The sequence below is a fragment of the Lycium barbarum genome, chromosome 11, assembly GCF_019175385.1.
Source record: "Lycium barbarum isolate Lr01 chromosome 11, ASM1917538v2, whole genome shotgun sequence".
NCBI lineage: Eukaryota > Viridiplantae > Streptophyta > Magnoliopsida > Solanales > Solanaceae > Lycium > Lycium barbarum.
Window position 1 is genome coordinate 10,850,964 of NC_083347.1, and position 20,027 is coordinate 10,870,990.

At 32.9% G+C, this 20,027-nt stretch overlaps 2 protein-coding genes across 2 annotated transcripts; both read right to left on the reverse strand.

The window, feature by feature from the left end:
• Positions 1-6,562: 6,562 nt before the first annotated feature.
• On the reverse strand, positions 6,563-10,209 carry LOC132617787 (protein trichome birefringence-like 43). The gene is made up of 5 exons (XM_060332861.1): positions 9,819-10,209; positions 8,754-8,925; positions 7,894-8,072; positions 7,373-7,531; positions 6,563-7,006 (listed from the first exon to the last, which is right to left on the reverse strand). The coding sequence occupies exons 1-5, from the start codon at positions 10,076-10,078 to the stop codon at positions 6,748-6,750; spliced, it is 1,029 nt and encodes a 342-aa protein (XP_060188844.1). The 5' UTR covers positions 10,079-10,209; the 3' UTR covers positions 6,563-6,747.
• Positions 10,210-13,842: 3,633 nt separating this feature from the next.
• Positions 13,843-19,468, reverse strand: LOC132618262 (protein trichome birefringence-like 43). Its single transcript, XM_060333324.1, has 5 exons — positions 19,077-19,468; positions 15,601-15,772; positions 14,684-14,862; positions 14,381-14,539; positions 13,843-14,269 (listed from the first exon to the last, which is right to left on the reverse strand). Exons 1-5 carry the CDS (start codon positions 19,331-19,333, stop codon positions 13,993-13,995), a joined length of 1,044 nt encoding a protein of 347 aa, XP_060189307.1. The 5' UTR covers positions 19,334-19,468; the 3' UTR covers positions 13,843-13,992.
• Between the last annotated feature and the right edge of the window lie 559 nt (positions 19,469-20,027).

The window sequence follows — 20,027 nt, forward strand, 5'->3', positions numbered from 1 at the left end:
TTAATTAGTTTTGCATCTAAAGGTATGCTGAGGGCCTTGTCCCAGCAAGCATATTACATGTTTTTCAGACTCATGTTAGAGGTTTCATAGACAAGACAAGTGTCATGATAGACTTCCAGAGTTGGTTAGCCGGTTTGGCTCATTATGATATTGTCCGCATTCATGACTTAATCAAGTACTTATGTTTAATATTATGAGTTACAATGTTTTATAAAATCTCATCATGCACTTCACGTTATATTTCCCTCATGTATGCCTCATGATGATTCAACAAGCCATGTGGTTCGCTCGGTCACATTCAGTCAGACACCGAATGCCGTCTTACGCCAGGCCATGGTTCGGGGCGTGACAATACTGTTGAACTTTGGCCCAATACTATGAAGTGCTGTTGTGGGCTTTCTTGGACATCAATCAACATTTTCTGGAATGGGTCATCTGCACGATTGCCCTTCAAGAGGACAATTCGCAGGAATGTCCTTATTTTGGAGTGGTCTTTAATTTTTGTCTATTAAAATGGTGGTATTTAATTTTTGTCCTTCGTTACAACCCCTTGGTTTAGAGTTCGAACCCCCGCTCAGTTAAAAATGAAAAAAAATTCGCAAGGCACTTAAGGCAAAATTTTGCATGATTCGGGCACTTAAGGTAGAGTTTTTTAAGGCGGAATTTTGCCTTCAAAACACTGCATCCAAACCTCTGCCTTGCCAAATTCCTTCTTTTTTTAATTAAGATGAGATTCAAACCCAGAAGCTCGGAGTATTAGCCGAAGGACAAAAATTAAGGAGCACCAATTTGAGGGGCAAAAAATTAAAGACCACCCCAGAAGAAGGGAAATCCGCGCAAAAAAAAAAAGCTTCATCTTTAATTTTGGCCCTTCACCAAATACGGGTTTGAACCTCGGCTCAGTTTTTTAAAAAAAATCCCAAGACAGAGGTTTGTATCAAAATTAGACCTATTCGGACAAAAGTTAGCCTTCAGGCAGATTTTTGGCCGAACTTTGCGTTATAAGGTTCAAACTCTAGGAGTTTCTATCCAAAACTCTGTCTTGCGATTTTTTTTTTTTAAATTTTTGATTAAGCGGGGGTTCGAACTCGGAACCCATGGGTTTTTAGGAGAAGGAAAAAAAAATTAAAGATCAACAATTGGAGGGGTAAAATTAAGACCAGTGACTTTGAAGGCCATTCCGCGCAAGAAATACTGGAATTGAGATGCATTATGCAGTAACAAATAGCTATCCAAGTAATTACTAGTACTTTTTGTTGACACCCAATTTTGTACCTCCTTTATTTCAATTTATTTCTTTGAGCTTCTAAATTTACTGACGAGCTAAATACTTTATTTTCACTACTATTATTTCCGCTACTTTTATTTTCAACATTATGAGCATTACTTTATCACAAATTTTAAATGTTCGTCATCGTTTCATTTTCGGGTTTGGAATCGTTAAATTAATTACAAGACAACACTTTGTAAAATCTTTATTTTCTACATATTAATTATTAATTGTCTCCACATAGTATATATTGTACTAATTATTAAATCAGAAGTCCAAAAATAACTAAATAGAGGAGGAAGGATCAACAATTTTCAGTCAAATTAATGGCCCAAAAATACAAATACAATAATCAGACCACATTTTTTATTCCCCAGCCCACTATTTTAATCCAATACCCGGTCCAGCCCAACACACTACCCGATCCGGCCCAATCCCCTCATTCTTTTACCCTAAACCCTATCTCTCTTTCTCCTTCAAACCGCCGCCCCCCCCCCCCCCCCCCCCCCCCCCCCCCCCTTTTCTTTCTCCTCTCCTCTCTCTTCTCCACACGCTCCCTCCACTCACTGTTGCCCCCCCCACGCCTCTGTCACCCACTCATCTCTGTCCCCCCACGCTCCTTCTCTCCTTTCTTAAACCCTAATCACAACCCTATAAAGAAGGGGAATTGAGAGGAGATCGGGGAGGATTTTTTTCCAGTGTTTTGGAGGATACACAAGTTTTCTGTCATCGAGTCTTAAGTTTCTTTCTGGTCTTGATTTTCTTTTAAATCAGAAAACCCTTCTGTTGAAAATATAAGATTTGGGACTGAAATTATCATCGAAAAGATAGCCTCATTCTAAAAAAAAAAAACAGCCACATATTACTCTATTTTCACTTTCCAATTTGAAACTTTAGTTACTCTAATCGGGTTCGGGTTCGTTCGAGTTCGAGCATATATCCGAGACCTCGACACCCTGTTCACTGCGCCCGAAAAAGGTAATTTTCCTTCCTCCCAGTTTATCTGGTATTTTTCCTGCTTGATGGTTATATGTGCTGAATTACTGGTGTATTCATATTTATGTTAACTCCTCTTCCTATTTCAGTCAGATTATGTGTTTTAGTTGCTAGTTTAGGCGTATTCATGCACGTTTTAATTCCTGTTTTACTATATCGATATGCTGGTTGTTGGTTTAGTTCATGTTTGGTTTAAGTTCAGTATGCCTCTGCCGTTTAGTGGAATATTGGTCCTCATTATGTTGTTTGAATAATATCAGTATAGACATGAGTTTCAGGCATAAATTATTGTCCTAGTGTGTACTCTAAGTAGTTGGGATCAAAGGGATCTATTATGAATAATTAGTTAAGTTTCAGCTCTTTTCTTAGCAATTTAGAGGAAATATAATGACACATGATTATTTAAGCTTAATCTAGGTTAATAAGAATGCTACAGACTGAAATGTCCCCTTCAAATGATCCTTAGTTATTGCCTCGACATTTCAGTCATTTACATTTTGATTGCTGGTATGGTTTGGTGTTTGGCGTTTGTGGTTATTTGTGATGTTCTTAGCTTCATAAGACTGGTTTTGTTTACTTCATCACACTGTAGTTGTTTAGCCTTATATGTACTGGAAGATTAGCATTGTAGATTCTAAAAGGTCATTTCCATATCTTTGATTAAGTTACGAATTAGCTTAGATAAACAGTCTGCTGGTTATGGAATCTGTGTTTCGGGTCCTAATCAACATCTTGAGTCATCTTGTTAAGTTTGTGATCTTTTTTGGTTTGAAATATGATTTAAATGATTAAAACTAATTAACCATGAGTCTGTTCAGTCTAAAGTTTAATCCAATTGTGTCTGTTAAAATTATGTTCAGTCATATGTGATAAAATGTAGGGGCTAAATATATATAGTTGCACTGTATGCCCAGTTCTGGTCATAACCATCTGTGCTTAAATGTTATTGTCTTGTGTTTAGGAACCATCAAATTGTTTGGTAAACCAACATACATCCCCCTCTAAGTTCTGAATGTTAAAACTGTTCAAAAAAAAGGAAAGTGCATGAATCTTGAATTGGTTTAAAAACAGTCTATAGCGATTTTAAAGGAGTCTGCTGATCTGGTCTATTTGCTTGCCTAGATGACTTCTGTCGAAATATTGGACAGGACCCTCGTGAGAGGAATTTTGCTTTGTGAACCTTTACTTGCATTCATGCCTCGTCTTAGTTTATAATAGTGGAAACATGCCTCCAAACTTTGAGTATTGTGATGAACCCAACATGATAAGTCCTTCTCATCTCCATGTTTATTTTAAAGAACTTCGAGTGCTAACTCTTTTGAGACCTTCCTGATCACTCAGCATGTATTCCTGAGATTTTTCCATAAATGGGTTTGGTCCTTGTCGCGTGACCTACCTACTCTTTGGTTGGGCGGAGCTCTACAAAGAATCCAGTTTCCTTCACTATGGATAGATTAGTTTCAGTTGTTGGTATTTCTATTTGTCTTGACCTGACAGATCTAATTTGCTCATAGTTACTAAAAAATAGAGTTGCCTTTGTTCACAGAAAAGGGTTTGTCAAAGATCAAGCGACAAAAAATATATTTATTTTAGCTCATGAATCGTAGTTTATGCCCCTTAATCTTTTCTGTTGTAAATGCCGTTTGAAGGGGCTAGGATCAGTCACTAAACTTTTGTCTCAAGGCTAAATGATTGATGTATACTCTTATTTTGGGAACTTGGCCTGGTGAGAAATAGATTTCAGCTGCTGTTTTGAAAGCGGCAGCCCCTGTTGTTTGGTCTGAGTTGGCTCTGAATTAGAGCTTCAGCCCATTCATAAGCTGCTGTTTTCATAGCGTCCTCAAGTTTATTCTTTCGTATGCCTTCTATCGAAATTCTGTTGAATTTATCATATGATGATTCTATGCTAATCTTTATCTTTTTTCTTTACATGTACACATCGGAGAAAAATGGAGTCCAAGAGACTCATCGCATACGAGTCCAAGGGACTCGTTTCCCTCCGCATTCGGTGTTGGGCTAAAGCCCAACGTATCTCTCGAGTCAACCTCTACCGCAGCAAAAAATAAAATAAAAGAAAGAAAGACAAAACTGGGCCAAAACCCAACAGTGACGCAGCAACATGTTCTAAAATAGGCTGAGCCCATTAATTATATTTGTCCCTCGTTTATTTTCCTTTGTGTGTCTAACTTGTATTATGCAACTAACATTTTATGTTGTTTGGGTTTTCTTAGCTAGAATGAATCTTAGTAAAATTAGTGGGAAAATCCTAGTATAATAGGTGGTTAGTCAAAAATAGAAGCCAATAATTAATTTCATAAATTTCATTTTCTTCCTTTATATTAAGTTATTTATAATGTCTATAATATTTATCTTTCTTAGAATAATTGGTCTTCGAAGTGGCATAACTACATATTTTGAATCAAAAGAACCATGCGTTGTGTTACTATCTTAAAAAAATTTCAAGACGTCACTAACATACAAATACTAATCCAAGTATACTCTATAAACGTTATTTTTAAGATTTATTCAACTATGCATACTTTTAGCCTAATATAATTAAATAAAGTCAATAAAAAAAAAACTCATGCCTTTTGTATCATATTTATAATAAAATTAGATTTTGGTTGGCATTGTCATATTAATACAATTTTATATAAAGTTTCAAATTCGCTAAACTTACTGCCTATATGAAAACCATTACCTTTTCAAATTCGCTTTCAATAATACTTAAAATCTTTTTTTTTATATACAAATTATTCTATTCTACAGGTCTTATTTTTAATAACATTTTTACATTTTCTTTTAAAACCTTAGCAATATTTATAAGCTATTTTCCAAACATTCAAAATATTATATTTACATCTTAGCCTAATTAATCATAAGTCCGGTCGGTTAACCATTGTTAATGGGTCTTAAAGGATGCCTAATACCTTCCCTTTAGACTAATTGAACCCTTACCTAGAATCTTAAGTTTCGCAGACTTTTAAAACAGAGTTAACTTTAAAATAATTTTAATAAATTTAGGTGTCCTAATTCACCATAAATAATTAGGTGGCGACTCCTTAAAATAAACAAAAAATAGGAATCACCAATATGTTGTACTTCTAATTTAACCCGGTTAAAATGGGGTATGACACTTTTTTTCCATATTAGTTGTTTCTTATTTATGTATTTTCTAAATGAAAAATTAACCTAAATAGTCTTTCACTCAACCGCTTAAACTAAAAATTGCTGGCGGATATATAATCTATATATATCGTGTATAAATAATGTATACTGGTCATGAAAAGTAAACAATAAATCCAACAGCTATTTGGTAAAGATAGAAAAATTAATTTATAAAGCGGTCACCCAACCTCTTGAATGAAAAATGGCCAGAAAATGTACGACATATGTTCAATTCATGTATAATATGTGTATAATAAGAATATAATAATCTATGTATACTGGTTAGAAAAAAAAAATAGTGAATTGGGTTGACTATTTGTGCAAAAATCCTATATAAGGATGGGGTGGACTCATAAATAGCAAGAAGGGTCTTTAGTGGGATTTAAAAGGCAAAATGGAACTGCAAAATTAACTCTTCATTTCAGTTATCTCAGTAACATTCCAAAATCAAAATGCTGCCACATTACTACTATATATAATGGCAAACTTAGCGACTTTTGTAGTCCTTACAAAAATTTTCATTTTTTTTTATTTTAAACTTTTTAATTAATTACTTTTAGGTCCCAATCTTATTTATTTAAGTCAATTTTTTTTTTTTGCAAGGTCTACTTTTCAAAAGCTATCGAACATCCTACCTCATTTTTCATGTTCTTTGATTTTCTGTTTGGTGCTTGATATCCGCATTTGAGCCCAATTAATCCAGATAATTCGCACTGTATCGCGCCCATTCGGGAGAAGCGCTCCCTCCAAATTTTTTTTTCATATCCATGTTCGAACCCCTAATCCCTAATTAAGGGAGGAGTAGCTCCATCCGCTGCATAAGTTAAATTATGTATTTGTCTTAAAAGTTCATTAACTATGTATAGATTATTTATTTAGAACTAAATAACTTCAGAAAATTAGGATACATAACTTATAAATGTCAAATTCTGGCTCCGCATTTGATATGAAATAAATAATTTCATCAAAATGAAAGTTAAAATATTAAAGGAGTGGAATGAAAGTTTTGCTTTCATATATTGAAAATATACTTATATGAAGTTTAATTATTACTAACTTAATTACCCACTTGTGGGACTACAATGGGTATATGATTATTGTTGTTGTACACTTGTACTGACACAAATTATATTTTTTTAATTAAAATATCTACTTTTATATCTTGAGTTTGGATCCGGACTTAGCACGGCCTCACATAACTATTTTTTCAAAATAAATTTGAACACAACCTTTGTAATACATCTTTTTCTTTTGACGACTCTGATTTATTATCCCCAAAGAAGATAAGTAGAGAAAATACTATAATTGGTGATCTATAATTGATCAAGAAGTGCACTTAATAGTACATTCCAAGTATCAGCAACACCAGCCACACACCAATGTGTGCAATCTATATTCCTGTGTCCACCAAATCCATAAACTGAAGGATGACCATCTGCTCTGTACTGTGACAATGTTGTTACATTCAACAAATGAACTGGTTTTTTCATTCTTCTCAAAACATTCTCCAACACCAATTCCCCTGGATGTGGTCCTTGTGTATTCCTCGATGGCTTCGTTTCTCCGACACAACTGATTTTACAGTCAAATATCATGTTGTCAGTGTATAAAACTTAAACATATATACTTACTTCAGGATATTTAACATACTAGGTATGAGGTAGTACATTTTTCCATTTTATTTTATGTGTATTAGTTAAATTATATACGAATTTTGAAAAGATAAGAAAAACTTTTGAGTCTTACTGTCTTAAACTAAAAGTATGTGTAATATATCAAAATGTCATTTAAATATTGTGATCCTAAACATGTCATGCGTGATATTGAAACTAAAAAGTTATTAAATATAGAAAGTAACATGCTTTTTTAGGCTGATTAATAAGAAAAAGGACGATACACTAATTGAAACAAAGGGAGTATAAATTGTCTTGAACTTACTTGCCGTGGTCAGGAGAAACTCCTTGGAAAAATACTTTAGTCTTTGTGGTGTCTACTTCAGAATCTACCCATTTTGCCCATGTATTTAGTGCTTTCTTATATAGGGTTAAACGGGGTGCATCTTTGTATGTGGACTTGCCATCTTGAACAAGATCCCAACTGCAAAAGCAATGATCATTAGCACTTCACCACAATTCACTCCATCAAATTAGATAAGAGATTATGTTCTATATATGCACAGATGGAGTAAAAGAATATTTATAAATTCATGTCATTTATAAGATAATGTAGAATAAATTTCTAAAGCCGAGGGTCTATCGGAAACAACCTCTTTACCCTACAAAGGATAGGGATAAGGTCTGTGTACATCCTACCCTCCCCAAACCCCATTTGCGGGATTACACTGAGTATGTTGTTGTTGTAGAATAAATTTCTAGGACAAATATATAGGTTATTATCTGATTGATATAGTAACGAACCTGCTATCACACGTTAAAATAGAATGGTTTAAGAGTACTTACGCTTGTTTTCTACCCGTGTGAAGCCACCAATGCCAAGAATCAAAGACGAGGACATCCATTTCTTTCCATTGAGCTGCTGAACTGAGAGAGTCTAGCTCTAAAACTCGTGTCCCGTTATACTCTTTGATAATGTCGACTAGGAAAACATCACGGAATACTAGGTACGACGTGTTGTATTTCTGCATTTTTTGGCAAAATGTATTTCAAAAAGCAAACTTAATAAAATTGAAAAAGAAAATCCTTCATTATCAAAGTTAGAATTCTCTGAAGTATTATTTAAAAAGAAAATACATTATTATCAATCTGACACTTTATTGAAAAATACTTTAGTGATGAATGAAGAAGGTATAAGGTATAAATGGACGACTTGAGCCACATTTGAGCATGTTAAAAGGATAGAATCAATAAATAGTTGGGGATATAGCCCAGGCAATGTTTGTTTTTGTTAAGGTGAGTAGAATATTTTAGTTAATAATGGATATAATTCATAAACCAACACGTCCAACTCAAATCATTTTTTTTATTTAGAGATTTGTCTCTTTATAATTTGCTTAGTAACTAAATCAAATTAGAAAAAAGATTCCTTTCTTTATCATAACTAATCAAATTAAAAAAATCATTTTGTTGTGTTTTGATAAATATGTCTTCTTAGTTCTTATGCATCAATTTGATCTAAAATTTACCACCCAAATTGGTCAAAGCCTTTAGAAGGATTAACTTGTGCTATGCCTAAAATGACCTGTTAATGAATATATACTTAACCTAACCTATTTAATTAACCGAACCCATTTAATTAGATTGATTAAGCGAATATATTTATTGATTCCATGTGTTAATTTTGACACCCGAGAAAAACGTACCGGGAATGTGAAGAAAGAAGTGGCTCCAACCCTTTTGGAGGTATACTCAGCTTGTGGATCAGCAGCATGAAGCATACATGTGAGAGATTGCCATTGATCAACGCTTAGTGAATCTCCAACAAACATCAAGCTCTTCCCCTTGAATTTGAGCTGAAATTCTGTTGCATTAAACCTACACAGAAAAATAAAACACAAATTAACAATAAGGGTGTCTTTGGTATTTTTCATTTTTGGTTGGCTAAAACTTTTTGAAAAATACTTGTAGGGAAAATAAATTTCACGAGTGACATTTTATGCTGATGTCTCCTCCCAACCCTCATACCCCGCCTGCGGCGAAATCAAAAACTTATATAAGAAGATTAAAGAAAAAAACTAGAATGTCACATTTGAACTTGTGATGTAACTAGAATTTTTGAACCTTTTTTGTCACTTCACTAGAGTTTTCCTTTATAGTAAGGGTATTCAACAACTTATATATAGACGGAAAAAATATTGTTTTGCTCAATTTACAATTTTTCGACAAAGAGAACTAAGTTGAACAACCCCCGCCCTAAACCTCCTCACTCCCCCCTTACCCCAACCCCCTCCGACCCTATCCCCAACCCGTGTCGTACTCCTAAACCCCATCCCAACCACCGACCCCACCTCGACCTCAATCCCCACCCAATGCCCCAACCATCTCATTTTACTTCCATAGTATTTGCCTAGATTATATATAAATATTTTTGGGATAACACTTTTGATCACTTACCAAATACCAGAAATAAGTAAGAAAATCAAATTTTCACGAAAATAATTTTTGTGAAAACCTTTTTCCTTCATCCCAAACACACCTTAAGTGTTCGATCAAAGAGGCGGCTATTTTGAAGTTGTGCGTCCCTTCAATCAAGAACATTCGATAAAATTAGAACGATACTACAAGATTCGCATGGTCGACGCGCAAAAATGTCACACACAAATCGAGAAATAGGACAAACAAAAAAACAGAAGCTGTGCAAACAGCTAAGTACATTAACAGAAACCAAAAAAAACTAAAACAAGAACAGCATAGATTAAAGAAAGTACCTTGGTAAAAAGCAACCATTGGGCTGCCATCTATATTTGAGATATTCTTTATCTGGCCTTCCATTCTTTAAACAATCAAACTGTTTTTCAATAAATGGACACACAGATGAATCATAAAGAGGATAAGAATCATCATAAACCCAATTCCCTTGGAAGAGATCACAGTCGTTGGTTTCCAACTTTCCATGTACATTGTTCAACATGAAAAGAAGAAAAAATAGTGCAGAAACTGCACCGACAGGTAGCGATAAACTATCCATCACTATAAGAGAAGCCAAGGAAAAAAACAATGGATTTAATTTTCTTCTTCTTTCTCACAATTTTTATTTGATAAGTTGGAAGAGTCTATTTATAGTTCAAAGTCCAAACAATCAATTAGGAAGCAAATCTAAAAGGAAGATCGCCAGGAAGGAAAGAAATTTAAGTGTGAGAAAAAAAAGGCCACGTCTTTTTTAGAAGGTCTAATAGCGCATTTGGACCCTCGATTACTAGTAAATTCTAATTTTAATCTCTGTGTAATATTTCACTAAACACGTTTAACCTTCAATTACATGAAATGAACACTTTTGATCCCATTGCTTATGAATATTTACAAAAAGAATTCAGTATATTAACCACTTCACTGTTTAATTTATATGTTCAATTATACTGTTACTCTATATTTGAAGGTAGTATCTTTCTAAACATGTCAAAATATAACATATTTCCTACATATCGGATCAAAAGCACAAATTTTAATTACGTGAAGTTAAGATATATTGAGTCATATATTATAAGGATCAAAACCAAAATTCAATAACCGAAGGACCAAATCGCTATTCTCCCTTTTTAGAAATAATTTCATTGGTCCTAACTCTAATTTTATGACACAGATTAATTAACACGTAGTTTTTCCGATGGAAAAAAGGTTAGTAGTTTTCTTTACTTGGCTAATAAAAATATCTACTTATCAAACAACGAAAGAGAATGGGAAATTTTTAAATAATAACAGAGTAAAATGGAAAGAGAATGGAAATAATTTAAAACCAGTATAATGAAATCAGGTTGGGATTTATGTAAATGGAAAGTGCATGATAGATGATGTTATAAAATTTATAAGAATACTTATTTAGAAGTTCAAATAAAGTCAAGTGATAAATACTGTAGTACACAATAAGTATCTTCACGCATAACAGGATTAATGAAATCTTTAGTTAAAAATTGATTCAAACTACTATCATTCTTATTCCTTATTTGGCTTATCTTGATCGTTTGAAATTTTGAATTCTTTGGAACGTAATATATGAAAAATAAAATTTTATCTTATCTCCGTTGAGAGTATAATAAAATTTGTTGTAGAATTATTAGGGTCATTTTGTCATGTGCTGTTACTTTTGGATAATTTTTCCAACAATGTTTACTTGAAAGGTGCTTTTAAAACTCCTTTTTAAACGCTTTGATAAGTATAAACATCTTTTATTGCCTAATTAACTTAATTAATCTCTGTTAGAATTTTATACTTTAATTAGATAATAAAAAGAATCATGTTCTTAAACAATGTTTTATCTTATCAGAAACTAGCTTCAAAAGCTCGAGCTTTTGCTAAAGCCTAGAGGTGTTTTTCTTGGCCCAAATATCCACTAAACGAAATTACTTTCCCAAACATTTTATTAGTTACTTACTTATTAATGCTTAAGAACTTATCAGAAGTGCTTCAATCTAGATTAATATTGTTATCGATCTTGCTTCAGTCTCGAATTGATTTCGTTTTTTTTTTTTTTTGGTGAAGAAATGCATATTTTAGGTTTGAAATGAAAAAAAAATTAGGGAAAATTTCTTGACAAGAGAGTTCTTTTTCTAAGAAAAAAAAAACTTTTGATAGTATATCCTGCTTGTGACTGTTTGGATAATTGTTAATCTGTAAGACTGTAACTATCTCCTAGGCGGTAAAAGCCCGCCTTAGTGTAAACATCCGGTGAGGATGTTATTATCCTTCTAGGCTAGCAGCCGTTGGTCAAATTTAGGTTCATTTCGGAGACCACAACCTATAGCGGTATTTATACTTTTGTCCATGTTTTGTGCGGTCTTTAATCTTTTCCCTCATAACAAATAACTTTGGCATAAGTTTATATCTTTTGCATATATTTCACGAGTTATGTCCTGCGCCCTTAAAGAACTTATGCCCAGAACAAAAATTAAAGACCGGCCCATTTGAAGGACAACCGTGTAATTGAATTTGGCCCAAGCCTTTTTGTAAGTTATAATTTCTACCCCAGACCATGGCCCATAAATTTTGGGCCTAGAATTAGAACTTGGCATGGTACACACAGAGCAAAGAGCTTATAAAGTTCTTATTTTCCGAAATGTTGCTATTTATATTGCTCTCTGTCCAATTTATGTGACACTTTTCGTTTTTCGGTTTTCGAGATTCAAACTGCATGAACTTTGACTAACATTTTAAGATGTATTTTTTCACCAAATTGATATGAGAAAAGTAGCAAATTATAGTACTTTTCATGTAGTTTTCAAATATATAAATTTCAATCTTAAAATGTTAAGTTAATCTAATTCAATTTAGCTTCAAAGTTTAGTCAAATTGACTCTTGAAAAGCGAAAAGTGCCACATAAATTGGGATGGAGCTAGTATATGATTAAGCATTTATCTGTCTTTGGTAAAAAGGAGAATACATAGTAAGAAGTGAACATGAATACCCCGTAGTTAAAGATCGGAGTCCGAGACGTTTTGCACCCTTACCGTATCCTATTATTTTTTACAACTTGCACCCTAACCTCTTTAATTTCTTGCAAAACAATTTTTTTTTTTTAAAATAAATTTTACCTGAGGCCAAAATAGGAAATACAAATAAGAGAGAAAAATAAAAAAGAAATGACATTACAATTAAATAGAGCTGAAACAATATTTTTTGTATCGTTCCCCTTCAAAAACAAACTATCAGTTTAACTTTGCTAAGAACATTCGTCCACCAATTCACCCACATAGTAAAAAACATCGAAACCCCCTTTCCTCTATTCCCCAAAATCTATTGTTGTCAAAAAGGATTGACAAGGAATTGAGAGAAGGGGCATAATCACTTTGGCTGAAGCTTTGTCTCGTTACACAAACCTCCATTGCTAAATAGTTGCCGATCAAGAGTGTGCAAAGCAAAGGGTGTTGGTTTTTTTTACCACCGGAAGTATTTTAGCCGTCAAAGAAAAGAGGGTGATTAAAAAAAATAAATCCAAGCAGACATACATACAACTCATACTTTATGTTTCCACTGTTTGCAGTGCTGTTCAACCACATCAAGGTTATTGCTAGACAATTTATTCAGTTTCAAAGGACAAAATTACTATCTTTTACTTACTCGTGATTTATAGACGTCTTGCATAAATCAAGATCCAACTTTTTTGGTCCTTTGGAAGAATATGTTTTGGGATAGCCAATTCTATACATTTATTTACGTGGCCAGATGAACGATTAAAAAACAAAAAGCCTAACTAGAGCATAGAATTAGCAAGAGGAAATAGAACTCCAAGAATCGATCATATTTAAAGGTAGCAGGTAGATATTAGCCAATGAAAACTATTCATGACCATCGATATAACTCTACTAATGAAGTAAATAGCAAGAATAAAGGATAAGACACCAAACTTCCATGAAACAACAAGCAGACAGGTAAATAAAAACCCAAATTAGCGATCTTTAACATTTACTTCATAATAAAGTAGAGAGAGAGAACGAACTCCAAGAATTGTTTTAGCTCTCTTTAAATGTACTCTTATTTGTGTTTCCTATTTTACCCTCATGTAAAATTTACAAAAAGAGTACTTCTATTGTTTTGCAAGAAATTAAAGAGATTAGGGTGCAAGATGTAAAAAATAATAGGATATGATGCAAATCACAAAATAGAACACACGTTAAGGGTGTAAAATGCCATGGACTCTTAAAGATCGTAATGGGTGAAAACAAATTACTTTACGAAGATTTTATGTATTTTCCCTAAAGTTAGTCGAACAAATCTTGTTAGACATGCGCTACGGTCACTCAAGAAAAATAAATTATACATAAATCTTTCATTTCTATGCCCAAAAATACAGTGCCAACCTCCTTATATTCAGCATGTAATGAAAACATAATACAGGACAATCACCAAATATAAAAATAGAAAAACCAAAAGGTTAATATTTTGATTAATTAACCAAGAAGTGCATTTAAGAGTAAATTCCAAGTATCAATAACACCAGCCAAACACCAATGTGTACAGTCCAAGTCCTTATGTCCACCATGACCAAAAACTGAAGGATGACCATCTGCTCTGTACTGTGACAACTTTGTTATGTTCAATAAATAAACTGATTTATTCATCCCTTTCAATACTTTCTCCAGTACCAATTCTTCTTCATGAACTCTTTCTGTACTCTTCAAAGGCTGCGTTACGCCTTGACACGTGTTTGAACCCGAACTCGCGGGGCTAATTTGCAATTAAGTATTAACTGTAAGTAGATAGAACTTGAACGCGTACATACTATTATCTTAAAATAAATAACATAGTATAATAAGTATAAATATTTGATAAACTTACTTGTCATGGTCAGGAGAAACTCCTTGGAAAAATATTTTGGTTTTTGTGGTGTCTACTTCAGAATCTACCCATTTTGCCCATGTATTCAGTGCTTTCTCATATAGGGTTAATCGTGGTCCGTCTTTGTATGTAGAGTTTCCATCTTGAACAAGATCCCAGCTGCAACAGTAATCATAAGAACATGAAATTTATGCATTCTAAATTCTAGAAATAACGATGTCAAATGTTTGTCACTTGATTCTGAATTTAAAATTTGTACATATTTAGTGAATTTGTTAATATAAATATTGAGTTTGGACTTACGGTTGTTTCCTGCCAGTGTGAAGCCACCAATGCCAAGAATCAAAGATGAGGACATCCATTTCTTTCCACTGAGGAGCAGAACTGAGAGAATCAAGCTTTAAAACTCGTGTCCCGTTGTTCTCTGTTGTAATGTCTACCATAAAAGCATTTCGAAACATCAGGTATGATGTGTTGTATTTCTGCATTTTGGAAAATGTATTCAGGATAATTAAATATGTTAATGTAATGGTGACACACCAATTATCTCTTAGAAAAAGTCGAATATTATTGAAAATTGACCTATTTACAAAGTAATCATACGATCGATACATGGCATAGATTATTTCATTCTTTATCCTATTCTATTCATTAAAAAATAAAAGGTAACACAACAGCCAGCGTTATTGGTGGAATCAGTTGGTGTAATGCACACTAGAACATGAAAATTCCTAGTTTCAAAAAATACTAGTATTACTGAAAAAAAAAAAAACTACTTCATGTAAGTTTAGATATAATCAAAGTGTTATGCCTAATAAATGAATTGAACTAAAGTTTTAATGCGTGAATCTTACGGGCATCTTTTTTTGAAGATTGATAAACATATAGGAGTATATGTCATGTTCAAATATAGCAACAAAAAAAAAAAAAAAAAAAAAGAAGGAAACACATGCTCAATTACAAGTGCTACGACAAGTGAAGATGGCTCAGTGGTTAAGCACCTCCACCTACGATTGATAGGTCCTGGGTTCGAGTCACACTGGAGGGGAAGTGTGGAAACACTATAAATCCTTCTAAATGGGTGGTGAAAAATAAAAAAAAAAAAAATAATAAAAAAAAAAAATTACAAGTGCTACATAATTACTCATATTTGAACTCAGAATTATGGTAACATTTTAGGGGGGAAAATTATTGAAAAAAATGATAATCTGAAAATGTACCGGGAAGGTGAAAATAGAAGTGTCTCCAATCCTTCTGGAGATATATTTAGCTTGTGGATCCGCAGCATGAAGCATACATGTGAGAGACTGCCATTGATTAAGACTTATTGAATCTCCTACAAACATCATCTGCTTCCCCTTTAATTTGTTTTGAAATTCTGTAGCATTAAACCTACACAAAATAACAGACCTATGCTTTACAATCACACAAGCGAAATTTAGCAATAGATTAGTGTTGCTTAGCGGCAAAATTTATCCATCGCTAATTCCTGTTTTTTTTTTTTTTTTTAATAGGCTTGTATTGTTTCTAGAGATAGCAACAGTGCGGGGGCTGATTGAAACAATTTGTTTATGATAAGCGAACTCATAACAAAAAAAAAAAATTGGTTTTTACTATGGTAATTTGTCTGAGTTTATGAAATTTTGTTGGTTGATCGTGATGCTAATACGAGCTGACAAAGAGCAAAGAAAAGGAAGAGTACCGTCGTTTTTTTTTTGTTTTTTTTTAATAGCTAAACCATCCACCCATGCTTTCACCTCCCATGGTAATGGGAGGTTTGGCGTGGACCCCCACCTCGTTATATCTCACAACAAAAAATAAGAAAAAGGAGGGGGACATAAAAACCAAAACCTTCGAAAGACAGAACGAAGCACGAAAAAAGCGGTACATGAAGGGAACCTGTGGAAGCCAAAGATTTTATTTTAGTTCCCAGACCTCAATCTACACTCTTGTACTCCCTAAATTGCAAAAAGAAATTCAACCCAATCATTTTTACTTCCGTATTTAATAATAATAATTACACCTCAATTCCTAATAAATTAAAGTTGATTATATGAATCATTATTATCTACTACATTATTCAAGCACGTCTCAATCCAAAATTATAAACGTTAGTTTCTCCAATAGTCTATAAATCTTTAATAAGACCTAAATTAGCATATATACTGATATGATTATAATTTTATCTAAACAAATAAAATACTATAATTTATGAATCTTTTCCTTTCTTTTCATTCTCCTAATGATGAAACAAATAAAGCACAGATAATTTGCACATGATTTGCCAGCTTGGCAAATCTTAAACTTTATCGCCGTGTTTGATTTAATTATGTTGTTTTATAGCTTTTGTCCAAAAAAAGTCCAACTACTTGCATCTGCCGATGCTAATTTCCTTTTCTGATAAAGAGTTGCCAATGTTGACATGTGAAATGGGATGATTTCAGATTTAATACAGAAAAGCCCAAACTTGGAAGCAAAGTCTCTAAGCACTCATAACAAACTAAGTTAAAAAAGTAAAAGAAAAAACAAGAAAAAACAATAATAGAACGTCCACAATTCTCATGTTATTTTTTTCCAGAGCTTATGGGTAATGCTTTTAGTGCTTATTACAAAAAAGGTTTGTGGAGGAAAGTGGCACTAAAAGTAATCTTAGAAAAATGCGAGGATCTTGATTTTCCATTAGTAGTATATTGCAAAAGCAAGTGGTCTTTAATAGTAATATAATTGTCTATCTTAAATTTTTCATGAATTCGTTAAAAAAATGTACGCAGAAGGTAAAACAAGTTAGTCGAGGAAAAACTTCTAGTGGAATACTACATGACTACATCCATTGGGAAAGTTTGGTGAGGGGTATATCTCTAGCATCCCATCCAAGAATTGAAAGCATGCATGCACGACACACACTTTATTTTCCAATTAGCTGGAAATGATACCCATAATTGATGGATCAAACTCATTTGGCCCTACAATCTTGTGACTTTCTTTTCATAATAAAACTCTTTATTGTGATAGGGGAGGGAAAATGGGTAAGGAGAGTATAAGAGGAAGATCCAAAACCCCACCAATAAAGTGAAATTGAGATAGCCAAACCACCTCAACTACTATATATGATTTCTCAATCTTATTACCTTTTGCATTTTTCTTTTATAATTTTTGAATTCTTATAATAACTTCTTCTTTTTTTAATTTCCAACTGTTCCAATATCATTGCCACTGAAAGGAAGTTACATATGAAGGAGGAGGACTAGACCTTGCCTTCTTCATGAGATTTTTACAAGTTTTGGAGCAAAAATTATGCACAAAAAAGCATTTCAACGGAGGTCAAAATAAATCATTCCCAGTTTCCTTTTCTTAACTCTAAATGAAGGAAATTGCCATCTAACTTGCCGTATTATTCCTCCTGCCTTTTATATATCATTTTTAAAGATCAAATAAGCATTAACTGTATCTTTTTCTGATTAATACAATAAGTTGAAGAATATAACTATCTCATCTAAAAACTTAATTATTAGAGGGAGCGCACTTTTAATATTTAATATATTCTCAACACAATACTCTAAGACATATAATCATTAATTATTTACTTAAGAAAAAAAAGTATAATTTAGTTAGATATTTTTATAATTAGTATTATTTGATAAATTTTTAATGGTCCTGCTAAACTTTAAACACAAATAAAAAGATGTGAAGATGGAGTCATGGAGAGAGATTTTTCAAAACAAATAGTACTGGAAACATAGGTACGTCTGATGGAGTACTCAAAACAAAAAGCGCATCTACAAACCAATATTAACTGGCAACATATATCATGCGAGGAAGAAAAGGAAAACGGAGTAATTAGTTAAATATGTTAAAAAGACAACAAGAAATTAAAGACAAACAAAAAGTCACGGGTTAAAACGTTTCTGCTCTCATAAGAGGCAGCTATTAATTGGAATTTGTGCAGATAGCTAAGTCGGTGTTTGGCCATGAAAATCAAATATTTTTCACTTTATTTGAAATTTTGGAGTTGGAGTTGAAGATGGAGTTGTGTTTGATTATAATTTTTATAAAGAATATTTGGTTGTTTGAATGTATTAAAAGTGAAAAAAGTGAAAATGAAGTTTTAGTTGTTTTTTAAATTTCAAATATAACTTGAAGTTGTATTTGGAATTTTCATAGCCAAACGTTAATTTTCAAATAAAGTGAAATAATTTTCTGGAAAAAAGTGAAAAATTCTCATGGCCAACGGGCCCTAAGTACATTAACAAAAAACACAAGGTAAAACATAAAACAATCATTGACGAGGTAAAAGTACTTAACACATACTCTCTCTGTTTCAATTTGTTTAAACCTATTTTCTTTTTAGTCCGTGCTAAAATGAATGACCTCTTTCCTAATTTGGAAACAAATTCACTTTATGAATGTTTTACAGCCAAGCTTATTTTGAATCACAAGTTTCAAAAGTCTTCCCTCTTTCTTAAATGCCGTGCCCAGTCAAATGGGTTCATATAAATTGAAACGGAGAGAATATAAATTATCCACATGTATGCGTAAACATTATTAAACTATATCAACTTATCATGATTAAGAGATTTAACCGATGTGAAAAAGTACATGTGCAAACACATAATATGTATCTATTCTTTTACCATACTGGCATGCACTAGCTATATAAACCGAAAAAAGAAATGAAACATCAATTGCAGAAGAGTACCTGGGTAAATTGCACTCACTGGGCTGCCATCTATATTTGAGATAATCTTTATCTGGCCTTCCATTCTTTAAACAATCGAACTGTTTTTCAATGAATGGACATACCGATGAATCATAAAGAGGATAATCAGAATCATCATCATAAACCCAACGTCCTTGGAAGAGATCACAGCCGTTAGTTCCCAACTGATTTACATCATTGATCAACTTCCCATATACATTGCTCAACATGCAAAGAAGAACCAATATACAAAACATGGTTCTTTTTCTTTTTCTTTCTCTTTATTTTTTCTTCAAAAAATGTGAGGAGAAAATAATATATGCTGAAGTGAAGTATATGTGGTGAGAGATTTGGAGAATCCTATAAATACATATATGTAAGTGTAAATAACAATAATGTGGAAAGAAGCAATATAAAGGAAGGTGACTGGTCACCAAGATAGAATTAAAGAAACGCTGAAATATGAAAAAGAAATTTAAGTATGAAAAAGAAAGGTTCACGTGTTTGTTAGAATGATACTTTTGGTCCTAACTAACACCTATTTTAGCACATAGGCTAGTAGCTTTCTTGATTGGAAAAAAAAGGCTAGTAGTTTTTTAATTAACCAATTAAGAATATGAACAACGAAAGATAATGGGTAAGTACTCTTGAATCATAGAGGAATAGGAAAAGAGAACGGAAAGAACTTAAAACTGTTATACCTTATGTAATCGGGTGGGAGATTATGTAAACAGAAAGTGCATGATTTGTGAGTATTACTAGTTAAGTAGAAGAATGAATTAAGTTAAGTAGGAACATTATTAATAAATAATGTATTGATTTATAACTAGATTAGTGAAATGTGTAGTTAAAACATGATTCCATTTGGTCAAAGTCACATGCGTTGTTTAGCTTCACATGGGCGACTGCAACCTGTCACTATCACCTCGTCGGTCCCAGCCTCTACTGCAC